Below are 14,152 nucleotides of genomic sequence, written 5' to 3' on the forward strand. Positions count from 1 at the left end.
TAAGTGGACAATTCAGTGGAATTAAGTACATTGCAGTGCAACCATCACCACCATCCATCTCCAGAACTTTTTCATCTTCCCAAACTGAAACTCTGTGCCCACATTCTCCCTCTCCCCAACCCTTGAGAACCTTTCTTTCCTCCTTTCCTTCCTTTCCTCCTTCCCTCCTTCCTTCCTTCTGACCGGGTCTTATTCTTTCGCCGAGGATGGAGTGCAGTAGTGCAATCATAGTTCACTGCAACCTCCAATTCCTGGGCTCAATCAGTCCTCCCTCCTCAGCCTCCCTAGTAGCTAGAATTATAGGCATGCGTTACTGCAGCTGGCTACTTTGTCTCTGTGAATTAAACTACCGTAGGTACCTCATGTAAGTGGAATCATATAGTATTTGTATGTGATTATTATTTCACTTTTGCGACTGGTTTATTTCACTAAGCATAATGTCCTCAAGGTTCACCCATGTTGCTGCATGTCACAATTTCCTTTCTCTATAAGGCCGAATGATATTCCATTGTATGTATAGAACACATTTTGCAAATCCATTTTTTTTTTTTTGGAGACAGAGTCTCACTTTGTCGCCCAGGCTGGAGTGCAGTGGCTGAGATCTCAGCTCACTGCAACCTCCACCTCCCAAGTTCAAGTGATTCTCATGCCTCAGCCTCCCGAGTAGCTGGGATTACAGGCGTGCACCACCACACCCAGCTAATTTTTGTATTTTTAGTAGATGGACGCTTGGATTGCTTCCACCTTTTGACTGTTGTGAATAATGCTGTGATGAATATGGGTGTCCATGTACGTATCTGAGGCTCTGCTTTCTATTCTTTCGGGTATATACCTAGAAGTGGAATTGCTAGATCAGACGATAATTCCATGTTTAAGTTTTTGAGGAACCACTAAACTTTTCTACAGCAGTTGCACCATTTTACGTTTCCACTAGCAATGTACGAATGTTCCGGTTTCTCTACATCGTCTTCAACACTTGTTACTTTGTGTTGTTGTTGTTTTTAAATTATAGTCATGTTCGTGGGTGTGAAGTAGTATGTCGTTGTGGTTGGGCTATTTTTGATGCAGTGCAGGGGACAGCTCTCTGTAGACACCTGGTGTACTGAGAAGGAGACAGCCACATAAGGTTTTGTAAAAGGAACATTGTGGAATAAGGTAACAGGTGTGTATAGTATAGGAATAGTGTAACAGGTGTGGGAGGAATGAGCTTGCTGTACTTTAAGATCAGCAAAGAAGGCCAGAGTGGCTGGAGAAAAGTGGATGAGGCAAATTATGGTGAGCTGTGCAGCCAGGGAAGTGGCTCATTTTTGTAGGTCCCGAGCAGCCCTGTTAAGGAGTCTGGCTTTCTTCTACCTGTGGTACAAAGCCATGGTGAAAAAAGAGCATTTCACTGGGATTTGAGCCTGTGTGCTCACTCACCGTGGGGGTGAGACCCCAGCAGTCAGGGCTCCCTAAGGAGGAAGCAGAGCAGCTGATGGTGAACTTGTACCCAGCTCCGTCTGGGTTCAGCAGACTTGAGACTCAGCACTCAGTCTGGCTGAGCTCCTCAAACCGGCCAATTGGAAACTGACAAGCGAAGGACTGGTTAAAACCAACCAGCCACATTTCCTTCCAAACCTCTCTGGCTTTTGCTTTGTTGAGTCCCAGTGGCTAGTTCAGGGAGATGGTCTCTGAGCTGCAGTCCCTCATGTATACCCATCTGTGTGAGTAAATCTCCTCTGCTTCAAGCTCAGGGTCTTGGGTTATTCTTTGCAGTTCAACAGTCACGGTGCCTGACTCTCTTGTACACCAAAATCAAGGGGCTGAGCCCCTCAGCTGTGTTTGGCTCATTATTCTGGATGGGGCTGAGGTCCGGGGATAATAGAGAGCAAGAAGCCTGGGCGGCCAGGCTCCCAGGTGAGGCTTTTTGTAGGTTATTGTGGTTTCTTGTTTGTTTTTGTAGGAGATACCTAGGAGGGTAAAAGGAGTGCACTCAGTAGCGTTGTAACCAAACCAAAGCTTCAGTCACTCACCACTTGTAGAGTCCAATTAACAAGAGCTACGGGAGTTTGAGACTAGCCTGTGCAACATGGCGAGACCCCTGTCTCTACTAAAAATACAAAAAATTAGCAGGGTGTGGTGGTGTGCACCTGTGGTCCCAGCTATTCAGGAGGCTGAGGTGGGAGGATCACTTCAGCCCTTGGGGGAGAGGGGGCAGAGGTTGCAGTGAGCCAAGATGGCGCCTCTGCACTCCAGCCTGGGTGACAGAGTGAGACCCTGTCTCTAAAAACAAATAAACACACAAACCAAAAAACAAGAGTGAGGACTGACATGAAAAAGTGACTTTTTATTCCAAAGCTTAGCTTAGGGGAAAAAGTACAGGCTTCTCTTTTTGAGGGCACTGCTTTGGTTTTGGGGCAGAAAGCAGGGACTTTTAAAGGGGGGACTTTGCATGCACAGCAGGCGGGCAGGGAGCGAGCAGGTGGGGGACCACTGGGCTCACTTCAGTGCCTTATCCACCAGGCGGTCCAGCTGGCCCAAAACTAGGTTCTAAGGTGGTCATTGTCTTGAGATGCTCTCCAGGTGGGAAAGAGTTCCGTCGTGGGCGTACTTGAGGTTGGAAATTGACAGCTGTCTCTTGAGGCAATTTCCTGGTGGGAGAGCTTTCTGGCTCTGGAGCTTCTAAGTGAGCACATAGTCAGATAAGCTTGTCCTGTAGGGAGTGTCTGGTGAAGGGAAGGTCAAGGCTATAAGGTTATAATTGCATTTCTAAAGAGCTACGTAGGAAGTGAGGAACATGAGAAAAGGAGAGAGAAAAGAAGAAGAAATAATAATTAAAACCATTTTCTTTCTCTTAGAAAAATGGGGTACTCGGTTACAGCATCATAGCATTAAGGGACATTGAGTTTTGCAGGTGGCGGGATGTGAAATGGCTTAGAAAGAACACGGGGGAGTGCACAAGGTTCCTGACTCTATTTTGTGTTTTTTGCTTTTTTTCTGTTTTGTTTTGAGACAGAGTCTCACTATGTCAGCCAGGCTGGAGTGCAGTGGTGCAATCTTGGCTCGCTGCAACCTCTGCCTCCTGGGTTCAAGTGATTCTCCTGCCTCAGCCTCTGGAGTAACTGGGATTACAGGCACGTGCCACCACGCCTGGCTAATTTTTGTATTTTTTAGTAGAGATGGGGCTTCACCATGTTGGCCATGCTGGTCTCGAACTCCTGACCTGAGGTAATCCACTCACCTTGGCCTCCCAAAGTACTGGGATTACAGGTGTGAGCCACCGTGCCTGACCTCCTGATTCTATTTTGAAGCCATGATCTTCTGGGCTTGTGGAAGGAAAATCAGCCTCCCCTTGATAGGGTCGGAACCTGGTAGGTTCTCAGAGGACAGCTGGCGTGGGAAAGGTGGGAAGGTTAAGGGTCTGTTCTGTGATGATCCTGGGATATAAGGGTTCAGGCTGCTGATCTGAGTGCAGAAAAAGGTGTGGGAATTGGAAGGTGGGGGTGGAGACAAGGTCAGATGAGGCAGCAGGGTCTGTGGCGGCCTGAGATGTGGTGTTGGGGGACAACAAGTGCCTGGGAGGACTGGGCCTTCAGGAAGATGAGGGAGGCAGGGAGGTAGGCACAACAGGATGTCTCCTCGGAGCCTCTAGGCAGTGAGCCGGCAGTTTATTTCAACAATATTTGCTTTTGATACTTTTTGACAACAATTAATTGTTGCATTAATTACAAACTGATTTATCTTATTCAAGAAGTCCGTTTTAATAACATCACTATAGTCTTACCTTCATATCCTGTGATGTCTTGTTTTGTCAGCACAAATGCTATTGAAACTCTGAATTTTAGTGGTAGGTTTGGGTTCTGTTCTCTGTTCCTGAGGGAAGAGAAGCCATTGACAGAGGAAAATTGCCACACTCAGCCTGAAACCTGTTCTATCCGCTAATCGGAGGTTCCTCTTACTGAGCTGGGGCCATGGAGCCTCAGCCCGGCCCCCTTGTGGGTGCCTTTTGCAGCAAGCTGAGTCCTAGTTGTTACTCTTGCTCCTTCCTTTGGGAATGGACTCACTTAGGCCTCTTGGAGGCTGTTCTCAGGAGGCTCCAAGCAGCCTCCGTTACTAAAGTACACTTGCACAAGTGAGATATTGCACCACCTGGTGGTTGGAAATGAAGAGAAAGCCATATGTATAACCACAGCTCTAAAGGGTGACTCGTTTGGGGAGTGGGAGGACACGGTCCAATGGGAAGTTGGGGGGAATGTCTAACAGCCAAGAGGAGCATCACCTGTCCCTGAGAGTGTCAGGGTCCTGGCTTATGTGTGTCCCTCTCTGGGAAAGAGGTGGTGGCGATGCTGTGATGAGAGCTGTCTCCACTTGACAGCCCTTCCGGGGGTTTCATGCATCATGACTTGTGTAGAAAGCTCTGTGGTGAAATAAGGGCCATGCCAGCCCACAGCCCCAAATGCTGAAGGTGGGCTTCACAGTTGTTCAGTTCTGGAGAGCCCTACAGGGGACACCCAGGCTCCAAGCTCCACACATGTGGATTTCAGAAGGGAAGGGCAACACTAACCCCTGCATTACCACTTTCTGGAGTTGCCCTTGGCCGTGCGACTGTCATGATTCCCATCTATGGCTCTGACCATGTGGGGAGGAAGAAAAGACATTCAATCCTATCATTAGAATGATCTGACTTGAAAACATATCATCATTCAGTAACTCCATTCTAACACTTCTGTTGTCTGGGTGTTTCTGTAGTAAGTCCCAAAAAACATAATTTTCAACTCCAGAAACTGTGATCAATGCTATGAAGCAAGAAGACAGGTGCACAGACCCCAGACCTAGCTGGGTGTCAGGGAAGGCACTCCTGGGGATCTGATGTTTGAGCTCAGAGCTGCAGATGAGCAGGAAGTAGGCGACATCAGAAGGACCTAGAGCCAGCTCAGCAGGCACGCCTCCCCCAGCGTGGGCAGGTCTCCCCCGGTCGGGTCCCTGCTCTGTGTACAAGATATGGCCCGGATGAAGTTTGCTCCTGAAGGAGACCTCAGCACTGTGGACATCTGAGGAACAGAGGACTGGGAGGACAGGAGAATCTGTGTATGCGAGCTGTCCCCAGGGTCTGGTCATCAAGAAAGGCTGAGGTTGTCTGTTGCTCAGGCCCTGTGTGGTTATTGTTACTTTGCTTGACAGAGGAAAGTGCCATATATATGTGCACATCTTGTTTAAAGCTATGCTTGGTGCTCTAAGGTTAACTTGAAGGTTCCTTCTTTAGCTCTTGAGGAACTCAAGGAACTCAGCATTACAGCAGCATCAGCCAGTGCAGGACAGGCAGCATTTCCCGATACTCCACAGGCTGCAGGTGGGCATCTGGGCTGCTTTAACTGTGTTTAATGTGAAAGAAGTTGAGCAAAGAGCAAATTAAGCAGCAAGAATTAATTCAATCTTCATGACAGCAGAGTTTCCTTCCTTCCTTTCTTTCTTTCTTTCTTTCTTTCTTTCTTTCTTTCTTTCTTTTTTTTTTTTTTTTTTGGTAATGAGATGGAGTCCTGCTCTGTTGCCCAGGCTGGAGTGCAATGGTGCGATCTTGGCTCACTGCAACCTCTGCCTCCTGGGTTCAAGCAATTCTTCTGTTTCAGCCTCCTGAGTAGCTGGGATTACAGGCGCACGCCACCACCCCTGGCTAATTTTTTGTATTTTAGTGGAGACAGGGTTTCACCATGTTGCCCTGAGCTCAGTCTCAAACTCCTGAGTTCAGGCAATCCGCCCACCTTGGCCTCCCAAAGTGCTAGGATTCCAGGTGTGAGCCCCAGCACCCGGCCTTGACAGCAGAAAGTTTCTTTACTGTCACCTGTCTGCTCCCACAGCTCCTGCTGTGGTGTTCCCCGAGCCCGGAGGGTTGGCGCTAGTTTTCACTGGCATAATTACTCAGTGTGTAAATGGCAAGGTTCCAGGTTTTGGTCAGATACATCTTCTGAATAAATGTGTAAAATGTTAATTGTGGGAGGAGCTGGGGAACTGAACTGCTGTTCTTTTTTTTTCTTCTTTTTGAGACAGAGTCTCACTCTGTTGCCCAGGCTGGAGTTCAGTGGCATAGTCTCAGCTCACTGCAACCTCTGCCTCCTGGGTTCAAGCGATTGTCCTGCCTCAGCCTCCCAGGTAGCTGGAATTACAGGTCCCTACCACCACACCCGGCTCATTTTTGTATTTTTAGTAGAGATGGGGTTTCACCATGTTGGCCAGGCTGGTCTCGAACTCCTGACCTCAAGTGATCCACTCGCCTCAGCCTCGCAAAGTGCTGGGATTACAGGCTTGAGCCACTGTGCCCAACCTGAACTTCTGATTAACTGCTTTTGCTTTAAGCTGAGATAGCCACTGGGGCTCTTCATGAATGAGTTTTGAATCTGTTTCTTCTTTATACAATAACAACCAGCATGTACAATGTCTATGATGGTCTAGCCTTGTCCTTTGTTTAACCTTCAGAACAACGCTGCAGTTATGACCCCCATTCTACAGATATGGTACTGGAGGTGTAGAACCCAAAGACTTACAGCTAAATAAGCAGTAAAGCTTGGGTTTCAGGACAATTGTACACAGCTTCCTGCCCGCTCATTCTTAAACTAAACTTCATGCTGCTCTAGCATGAAAATGAGTGGATACGGGGATTCTAGAGGGGCAAAAGAAGTAAGGTTTATGTCTGCACTGTAAGTATAATGAGGTAAACATCGCAGCACGGTATAGGCCATCCTGACATGCCCAGCTCTTTGAATAAAGAGACTCTCCCTTTTATTTGTACAGTTGTTGTTTACAAGGCATTCCTGTCACCCACTGAGGTAGGGAAGGGCAGAGATTGGGGTCCCGTTTGTTGACGGAGAGATAGAGAGGCTTGGAGAGAGGAACTGATCTGACCAAGGGCACATGGATTTGGGTTTTCTGACCTCATCCAATTCTCTTTAAATCATATTGTTTCTAAAATATTAAATACGTACAGGTCATCAATATTGGGTATGGTTTTGAAGCCTTTAGTCTGCCCCCTACAGACTAAAGACATCAGAACATGTCACCTCTTATATCTTTGAGGTTCCTGAGTCCTTTTAGGGTAATGGCCACTACTTGTGACCCAAATACTTCTGAGGAAGGGAAGGCAGATATTGTTTATTAAATATCACTCATTTATTCACTAAATGAAAAATTCCATGAGGGTAGTAGGAACCATGTCTCTCTTTTTATAATTAAACTTCTCTCTCTCCTCTTTCTCTTCTCTTTCTGTTGCCCAGACTGAAGTACAGTGTGCATTCTTGGCTTACTGCAACTTTCACCTCCCAGGTTCAAGTGATTCTTGTGTTTCAGCCTCCTGAGTAGCTGGGATTACAGGTGCCCGCCACCATGCCTGGCTAATTTTTGTACTTTTAGTAGAGACGAGGTTTCGCCATGTTGGCCAGGCTGGTTTTGAACTCCTGACCTCAAGTGATCTGCCCGCCTCAGCTTCCCAAAGTGCTGGAGAGAGGCTTGGGGAGAGGAACTGATCTGACCAAGGGCACATGGATTTGGGTTTTCTGACCTCATCCAATTACAGGCATGAGCCACCGTGCCTGGCCAACTTTTTACTTTAGAATATTTTCAGATTTACAGAAAAGTTGCAAAGATTGTACGGAGAACTCCCATACAGATGCTTCCCCAGCTTCTCCTAAAGTTAACATTTTACACCATGCCTGTTTTAGTCATCAGTGTCTACCCAGAACCTAGACTCAGCCCTTACTATTCATGAGGAATAATCATCAAAACACCCGTCAAACTCTATTCTGTTGTTTTCCATCTTTTAAAGGAAGGGTGAGGACTCAAACCCAGCTCTCTCGGACTTCGAAGCTTATTCAGTTATTCTGCTCTATCATGATGTATCACATCAGAAAACATTCCGTTTGCGGAACGCTGAAATTCTACCCTGGCAGCCTTTCACTTGTTGGCCTGACAGAGTGCCTGCTAGGTTAGGCGGAGGTGTCCTCTGCAACCTGTATTCGTCAATCTTTTGTGCCCCCTTGGAGGTGAAGAAACATGTGGGATGATCTAGCAGAATTGGTGTGAGAATTTGCCTTCCCTTTACAGGGAAGATGGGCAGCCGGCTGGCTCTAGCACAGAGCATGTGTTCATCCTCCATATTTGGCCAGTCTGGCAGTTGTTTCTGAAATCTGATTCCTAATGCCATGGGGATGACCTTTGGTCTACTTCCCAGCATTCACCTGCAGTCAGGCTGCTCCCAAGGAGCTTGTTCAAAGAGGGGGCGACTTGGGCAGACACTGTGGTCATGATCTAACCATGTTAATTAAGCATGGTTTAATTAACTCTGTTGGCATGACCAGTGGGCAGTGGTTTAGAGTGATGGAGCATTTAAGAGGTAAGTGGAATTTTTTTTTTTTTTTGATGGCGAAATGCTTTAGCTCCTTACAAAGTATATTTTTTAGGACTGGAAAATTGCTGTAAATGTTTAAAGATTGCTTTAAAATAGACTCCAGGCTCTGGAGTGTTCCAGAGCCAACGAAAGACTGTTTGTTTACTCAAGCAATGGCAGCAAAGGAAAGATTTGAAGAAGCAACTGGGCAAGTCCACGTGTCCTGTAAGGCTTGCCAATTGTTTTTCCAGGCTGTGATTTGGAAGTGTAAAGAGTAACTTTAGAAATGCATGCTGTTTTGCAGTGATGCCTGCTGACACACAGGTCCTTTGGAATCCAGTAAGCAGTAGAGCTTAAGACTGTCTCTAAGATGGGGAACAGGAAGGGGGACTCAAACACACTAGGAAATGTGGCAAAAGAGAGAGCTCCCAGGGCTGAGGGTATGTCCTTCGATTTGCAGACGTGACCACCAGACTAAATAAGAATAATCTATTTTTCATACATTCAACAAATATTTATGGACTGCTTCTTCTGGGCCAGGTGCTATTCTGGGCATCAAATCTAGGCTCCTATACCACATTATTCTCAAATGTTCAATTGCTATAGTTCCTTGGAGCGTGGCAGCAAAATGGCAGTGACCATAAAGCAATGAATTTCACTGTATGGCGAAGCAGCATAAGGCAGGGACAAGAGCACAGACTCTGGAGCCAAACCATCCTGGTCCAAATCCTGGCTCCACCACTTCCAAGCTGTGTGACCTTGGGCAAGTGGCTTAACCTCTCTGTGCCCAGTATTCTTAGCTGTAACATCGGGCTCTAAGGATTGAATGAGTTTAAATATGTAAAACACTTAAAAGAGCAGTACTTGGCACATAGAAAGTGTTCATAATAATTAGGTTGCTGTTGTTGTAGCAGAAAGAGTGCTATGTAAATGTTGGGTGTCAGTATTCTTGTGGAAGGAGCATTGGACTTCAAGGTGGGAGACTTGCAGAGGGCAGAAGGCAAACCTCTCTGTTTCTTATCTGGAAAATGGAAAACATGATTTTACCTGCCCAGTATAGCTCACGGGGATTTTGTAAGAATCAGATGGATGTCAAAGAGCTTTGAAAAGTGCAATGTGCCATTCACACAGAGTTTGTCGCTTTTAACTCCATCCAGATATGTTTCTGTTGGGGAGAACTAGTGTCATTCTTGCAGATTAGCTTTCTATTAGAAAAAGAAGTGGGCTGGGCGCCGTGGCTCATGCCTGTAATCCCAGCACTTTGGGAGGCTGAAGCAGGTGGATCACGATGTCAGGAGATCGAGACCAGCTTGGCCAATATGGTGAAACCCCATCTCTAGTAAAAATGCAAAAAAGTAGCTGGGCGTGGTGGCGGGCGCCTGTAATTTCAGCTACTTGGGAGGCTGAGGCAGGAGAATCCCCTTGAACCCGGGAGGCAGAGGTTGCAGTGAGCCAGGATCGCACCATTGCACTCCAGCCTGAGCGACAGAGTGAGACTCTGCCCCCAAAAAAAAATAATAAAAATAATAATAATAAAATAATTTTTTTTTTAAAAAAGAAAGAGAAGTGGAGCTGAAAAGGGAGAGAGGCCTGCTTTTTTTCTTCTTCTTCAAAGACAAATCCAAGCCCTTGTTATAGTCCGTCTGCCTGAGGAAATGCAGCCCGTGGTCCCTTTCTTCCCCGGACTCGGAGCAAAGATCTGTCTCCTTATGCCATCTGTTGTTTGCATCTGTCTGGGCTATTATTCGTCTTCTTTCCAGAATTACTTTAAAGAAATGTTGCTCATGGAATACTGGGCATGAGATTTATCTGTTAAATTATTTGCAGAATATTTTACTATAGGTCATCTGGTGATTGAAAGGGGGGCCTGGCCTCAGGTGTTAGGAGCTGAGGTTTGCATGGCAGTCAGACAAGTAGGAATTGGGTTAAAATTTCAAAAATGCAGGACCCTGATTAAAAATGCCACCCACTCTGTATTGTTAATCTTGAGTTATTATATTAAAATGTGAGAATCATGCATCTAAAGGTTTATAATTTATAGATAGAGTCTTGGCTGGGTGCGGTGGCACCTGTAATTCCAGCACTTTGGGAGGCTGAGGTGGGCAGATCACAAGGTCAGGAGTTTGAGACCAGCCTGGTCAACATGGTGAAACCCCGTCTCTACTAAAAATACAAAAATTAGCCGGGTGTGGTGGTGGGCGCCTGTAGTCCCAGCTACTTGGGAGGCTGAGGCAGGAGAATCACTTGAACCCAGGAGGTGGAGGTTGCAGTGAGCCGAGATGGTGCCACTGCACTCCAGCCTGAGCAACAGAGCGAGACTCTGTCTCAAAAAAAAAAAATAAATAATAATAATAATCTTTCTCTGAAAATGAGGATTATAGAGTGTGAACTTATAAGGTGATTTAAAGTTTCCATGGTCTTGACATTGTCCTGTGGGGATGATTGTCTTCCTAGATGCACAGATCAAGAGGCTGGGGTCCCTGGGGCAGGGCAGGGGCACTCATTAAGGGAGTGGCTCAGCCAGCAAGGAGGTCAAGCCAACCCTGGGTCAGCAGCCCCCTCTCGTGTGGGGAATCATCCCCAGCTCTCTCTGCCTCCTTCGACACCACCCCATGGAAGGGATCAAACGGAGACGCCCTGTCCTGGTTCTGGGATCAGAGATAATCGGTTATGTCTAGATTCCACTGCTGTGTGGTCTTGGCCCAGTTACTAAACCTCTCAAAGCCTCAGCTCTAAGACAGGGACACAAATATCCATCTTTCTCTTAAGACAGTTGTGCAAATTCAATGACATAGTTCATGGAAAGATACTGGCCCAGTGCCTGGCCTTAGTAAGTGCTCAGTAACAGGAACATTTATTGCTGTTGTTTTATTTCCCCCCACATTCTGTCTTTCAGCTAAAATGAAGGAACATTTTTGCATTGTAGTATTCACGTTAGCACTAGAATGTATGGGTGCCTGAGAGATGAAGCATCTTTATGTTTTACCTTTGGACACAATGGGATGAACACAGATAGCCAGCCACTCAGAGAAATGCACCAGGTAGGGGAACCCTAGCCAAAGCTAGCTTGCGCTTCGGGCTGGTGTCTGAAGGTCAAAGACTACAGCCCATCCAACAAGTCTGACGGTCTCAAGAAGTCCCCAGGTGCAGACTAGGCAGATGATTTGCTTTCACATATCCTGCAGAAATGCCAAGATTAATTTACAAAATCCATAGGCTAGAGGTTGGTAGAGTTTGATGGGTGTGGACCCTCCCTTCCTGGGGGACCTTGGGGGCTGTCTGCTTCACCTCCAGGCAGAAGCCATACCTACTATCCTCCTTGGGTGCCCTCTGTGTTCACACCCCTGCAGCCATGGGACTGGGGTCAGTCTCCCTAGACTGTGAGCAATGTAAGAGGAGGAAAGGAGCCTTATTTTTTTCACCTCCCCTTCCTTCCTCCCTCCCTCCCTCCCTCCCTCCCTCCCTCCTTCCCTCCCTTCCTTCCCTCCTTCCCTCTCTCCTTTCCTCCCTCTCTCCCTCTTCCTTTCTTTTCCTTTCCCCTGTTTGTTTCTGTTTCTGTTTTGTAGAGATGGGTTTCACCATGTTGTCCAGGCTGGTCTTGAACTCCTGGGCTCAAGTAGTCTTCCCACCTCTGCTTCCCAAAGTGCTGGGATCGCACACATGAGCCACCGCACCTGGCTGGGGAAGCTGTTTCTAATTCACACAATGGCATTGTCTGCTTCCAGGCCATGCATTTGGCCCAGAAGAATGCCACCTTTTGATTTTCACAAAGGTGCCCATGGGCTAGGGAATGTCTGTCCTACAGATTTGCACTATCTGCTAGATTTAAGCAAGCTAGAAAGAAATGAGGTCTTGTGCTGTCTTCAAATGTGTGTTCCACGTAACACGAGTTCTATAAGATGTTAAACTGTGGTACATTAACAAAGAGTCCTGTGGTCAAGAAATTCTGGTGAACTCTGAGTTAAAATTCGGTAAGTTATTCTGCTGTAGAACTCAGAATCACGACTATGCTAATGTGCGTTGTGAATTTCTAAAAGAGGCCTATATTATGTAGCACTTGTCAAAGGTGTTTGACCAGGGAATACTTTGTTTTCCTCCAAGCTGATCTGGTGCAGCTCATCTGGATGAGAGGTGGACCGGGGAATGCACTCTTAGTTGCTAGTGACAGAAATTCAGCTTGTACCCACTAAGGTGAAAAGGGCAATGCATGCGGCCTCATCATAGAGCCCCCAGATGGCTAGGGCAGAATGAGGCTTTGGCCCCAGCGGGGCTCCTCCCTCTGCCTGGCATCTCAACTTTTCTCTGCCTGCAGGCTCTGCTGTCTCTTGCTGTGGCGACTTCTTCCACCACAGCTGGAAGCGGCTGCAGGTGACTCCCGCACTCACCTTCTATAGAACGCCCCCACCAGAACTGCCCTGGTTCTTCAGGGAATCCCATAGAAGATCCTGGCTTGGCCTGAGTCTCATGTACACTCCAGTGGGCAGGGACATGGGGCACTATGACTGGCATTTTCCATGAGAATCTCAGGGATGGAGGGTATGGGTGGAACTGTTCTTAAAAGAAGGCAGACCTCATCCCAGAACAAGGGGTGCGTGTCGTTTGGGGTGGGGGCACAGGGTCACGGCTGGGGAAACAAAATGAAAGACAGTCACTGCTTTGGGGAATACGGCTTGGGGCTTACAGAAGCCCTTCCCCTTCTTCTGATTTTTATATTACACAAAAATAGCATCATTTAAATGAGGTTTGTTTTTTTTTTTAATCTCATTTCTGTCCTATGATTTAAAGTTTTGACTAAGCCTTATATTTTTGCATCCTGGTTTTAAAAAATCAACTAGTCTGTAGGAATATGGTTTATAAAAACAACAACAACAAATCCACTAACAGTGGACAAGCTTATCCTGGAGTGAAAGAAAAGGTGGCCAACTCTCAGAGGGGTTAGGATCCCAAGTGGTTGGGTCCGGATTTCTAAGGGTTCGTCATTTTCTTCTTCCAGTTAGTTTTTTTCCCTAGGTTTCCAGCTGAATTCTGGTATGTGAAGCCATTGGTGTGGAGGGAGGAAAGTGTGTTTCCATCTCAGGAGTGCCGCAAACAAATTGGACACTTTCAAGTCTTAGTTTAAATAGCTCCACGTCTCCTAGGGATCTAGTGACCCCAAAGTGTGGTAGGTGTCCCCAGTTTTGGTTTTCTACTAAAGCATTCAGTTGGAACCGCTACTGCTTGTTTGACTTTGTTTCTTCCCCACTGGATGAGAGCAGCAGCCACCTTTGCTTTGCTGCCTATATATCCTCAAGGCCTAGCTCAGTGCCACACATAGTAGGTGCTTCGTTGGATGGCAGAGGAAGTGAACGACCTTATCTTGAATGCTGTGGTGGCGGCTCTGGTGATACATGTTTTTCTGTTTTCAGAGACTCCTATCTGATTTCCTTTCCAATTTCTCTTTCTCCTGGCTCAGAGGACTTCATCAGCTCAGACTCCAAGGTCCACACAGCCACCGGGGAACAGTCAGAATATAAAAAGGAAGCAGCAGGACACGCCTGGAAGCCCTGACCACAGAGACGCATCCAGGTAGGAGGCCAGCTCTGGAGGACCGATGCAGCCCAAGGCCTGCCCTGCTCATTGCCTGCTCCAGCATTAGCTTTGCCCCATTTGCTTTGGAAACTGGACGCTTAAACCCACGATATCGTCCCCAGTGGTGAGACATTCCAAGCAGTGGTTCACAGACCTCTCTGTGACTGGCTAGGCCTGCATGATTGAAAAGTTCATCCTGATTTCCTGCCCAAAGATGAAATTAGTAATTAT

At 46.9% G+C, this 14,152-nt stretch overlaps 1 protein-coding gene across 24 annotated transcripts in view; it reads left to right on the plus strand.

Annotated features, from left to right (window-relative positions):
- Positions 1 to 14,152, plus strand: part of TACC2 (transforming acidic coiled-coil containing protein 2) — a 258,699-nt gene that overhangs the window by 38,613 nt on the left and 205,934 nt on the right. For 22 of the 24 annotated variants that reach the window (XM_005566619.4, XM_074002936.1, XM_005566620.4 and 19 more), the window contains one exon: positions 13,806 to 13,918. In XM_005566619.4, coding sequence (XP_005566676.3) covers positions 13,806 to 13,918 — 113 coding nt within the window. Of the gene's footprint in view, positions 1 to 8,195; positions 8,360 to 13,805; positions 13,919 to 14,152 lie in introns of those variants that run through there. The other 2 variants (XM_074002941.1, XM_074002944.1) reach the window with 1 other exon arrangement.

Source organism: Macaca fascicularis, chromosome 9 (assembly GCF_037993035.2).
Source record: "Macaca fascicularis isolate 582-1 chromosome 9, T2T-MFA8v1.1".
NCBI lineage: Eukaryota > Metazoa > Chordata > Mammalia > Primates > Cercopithecidae > Macaca > Macaca fascicularis.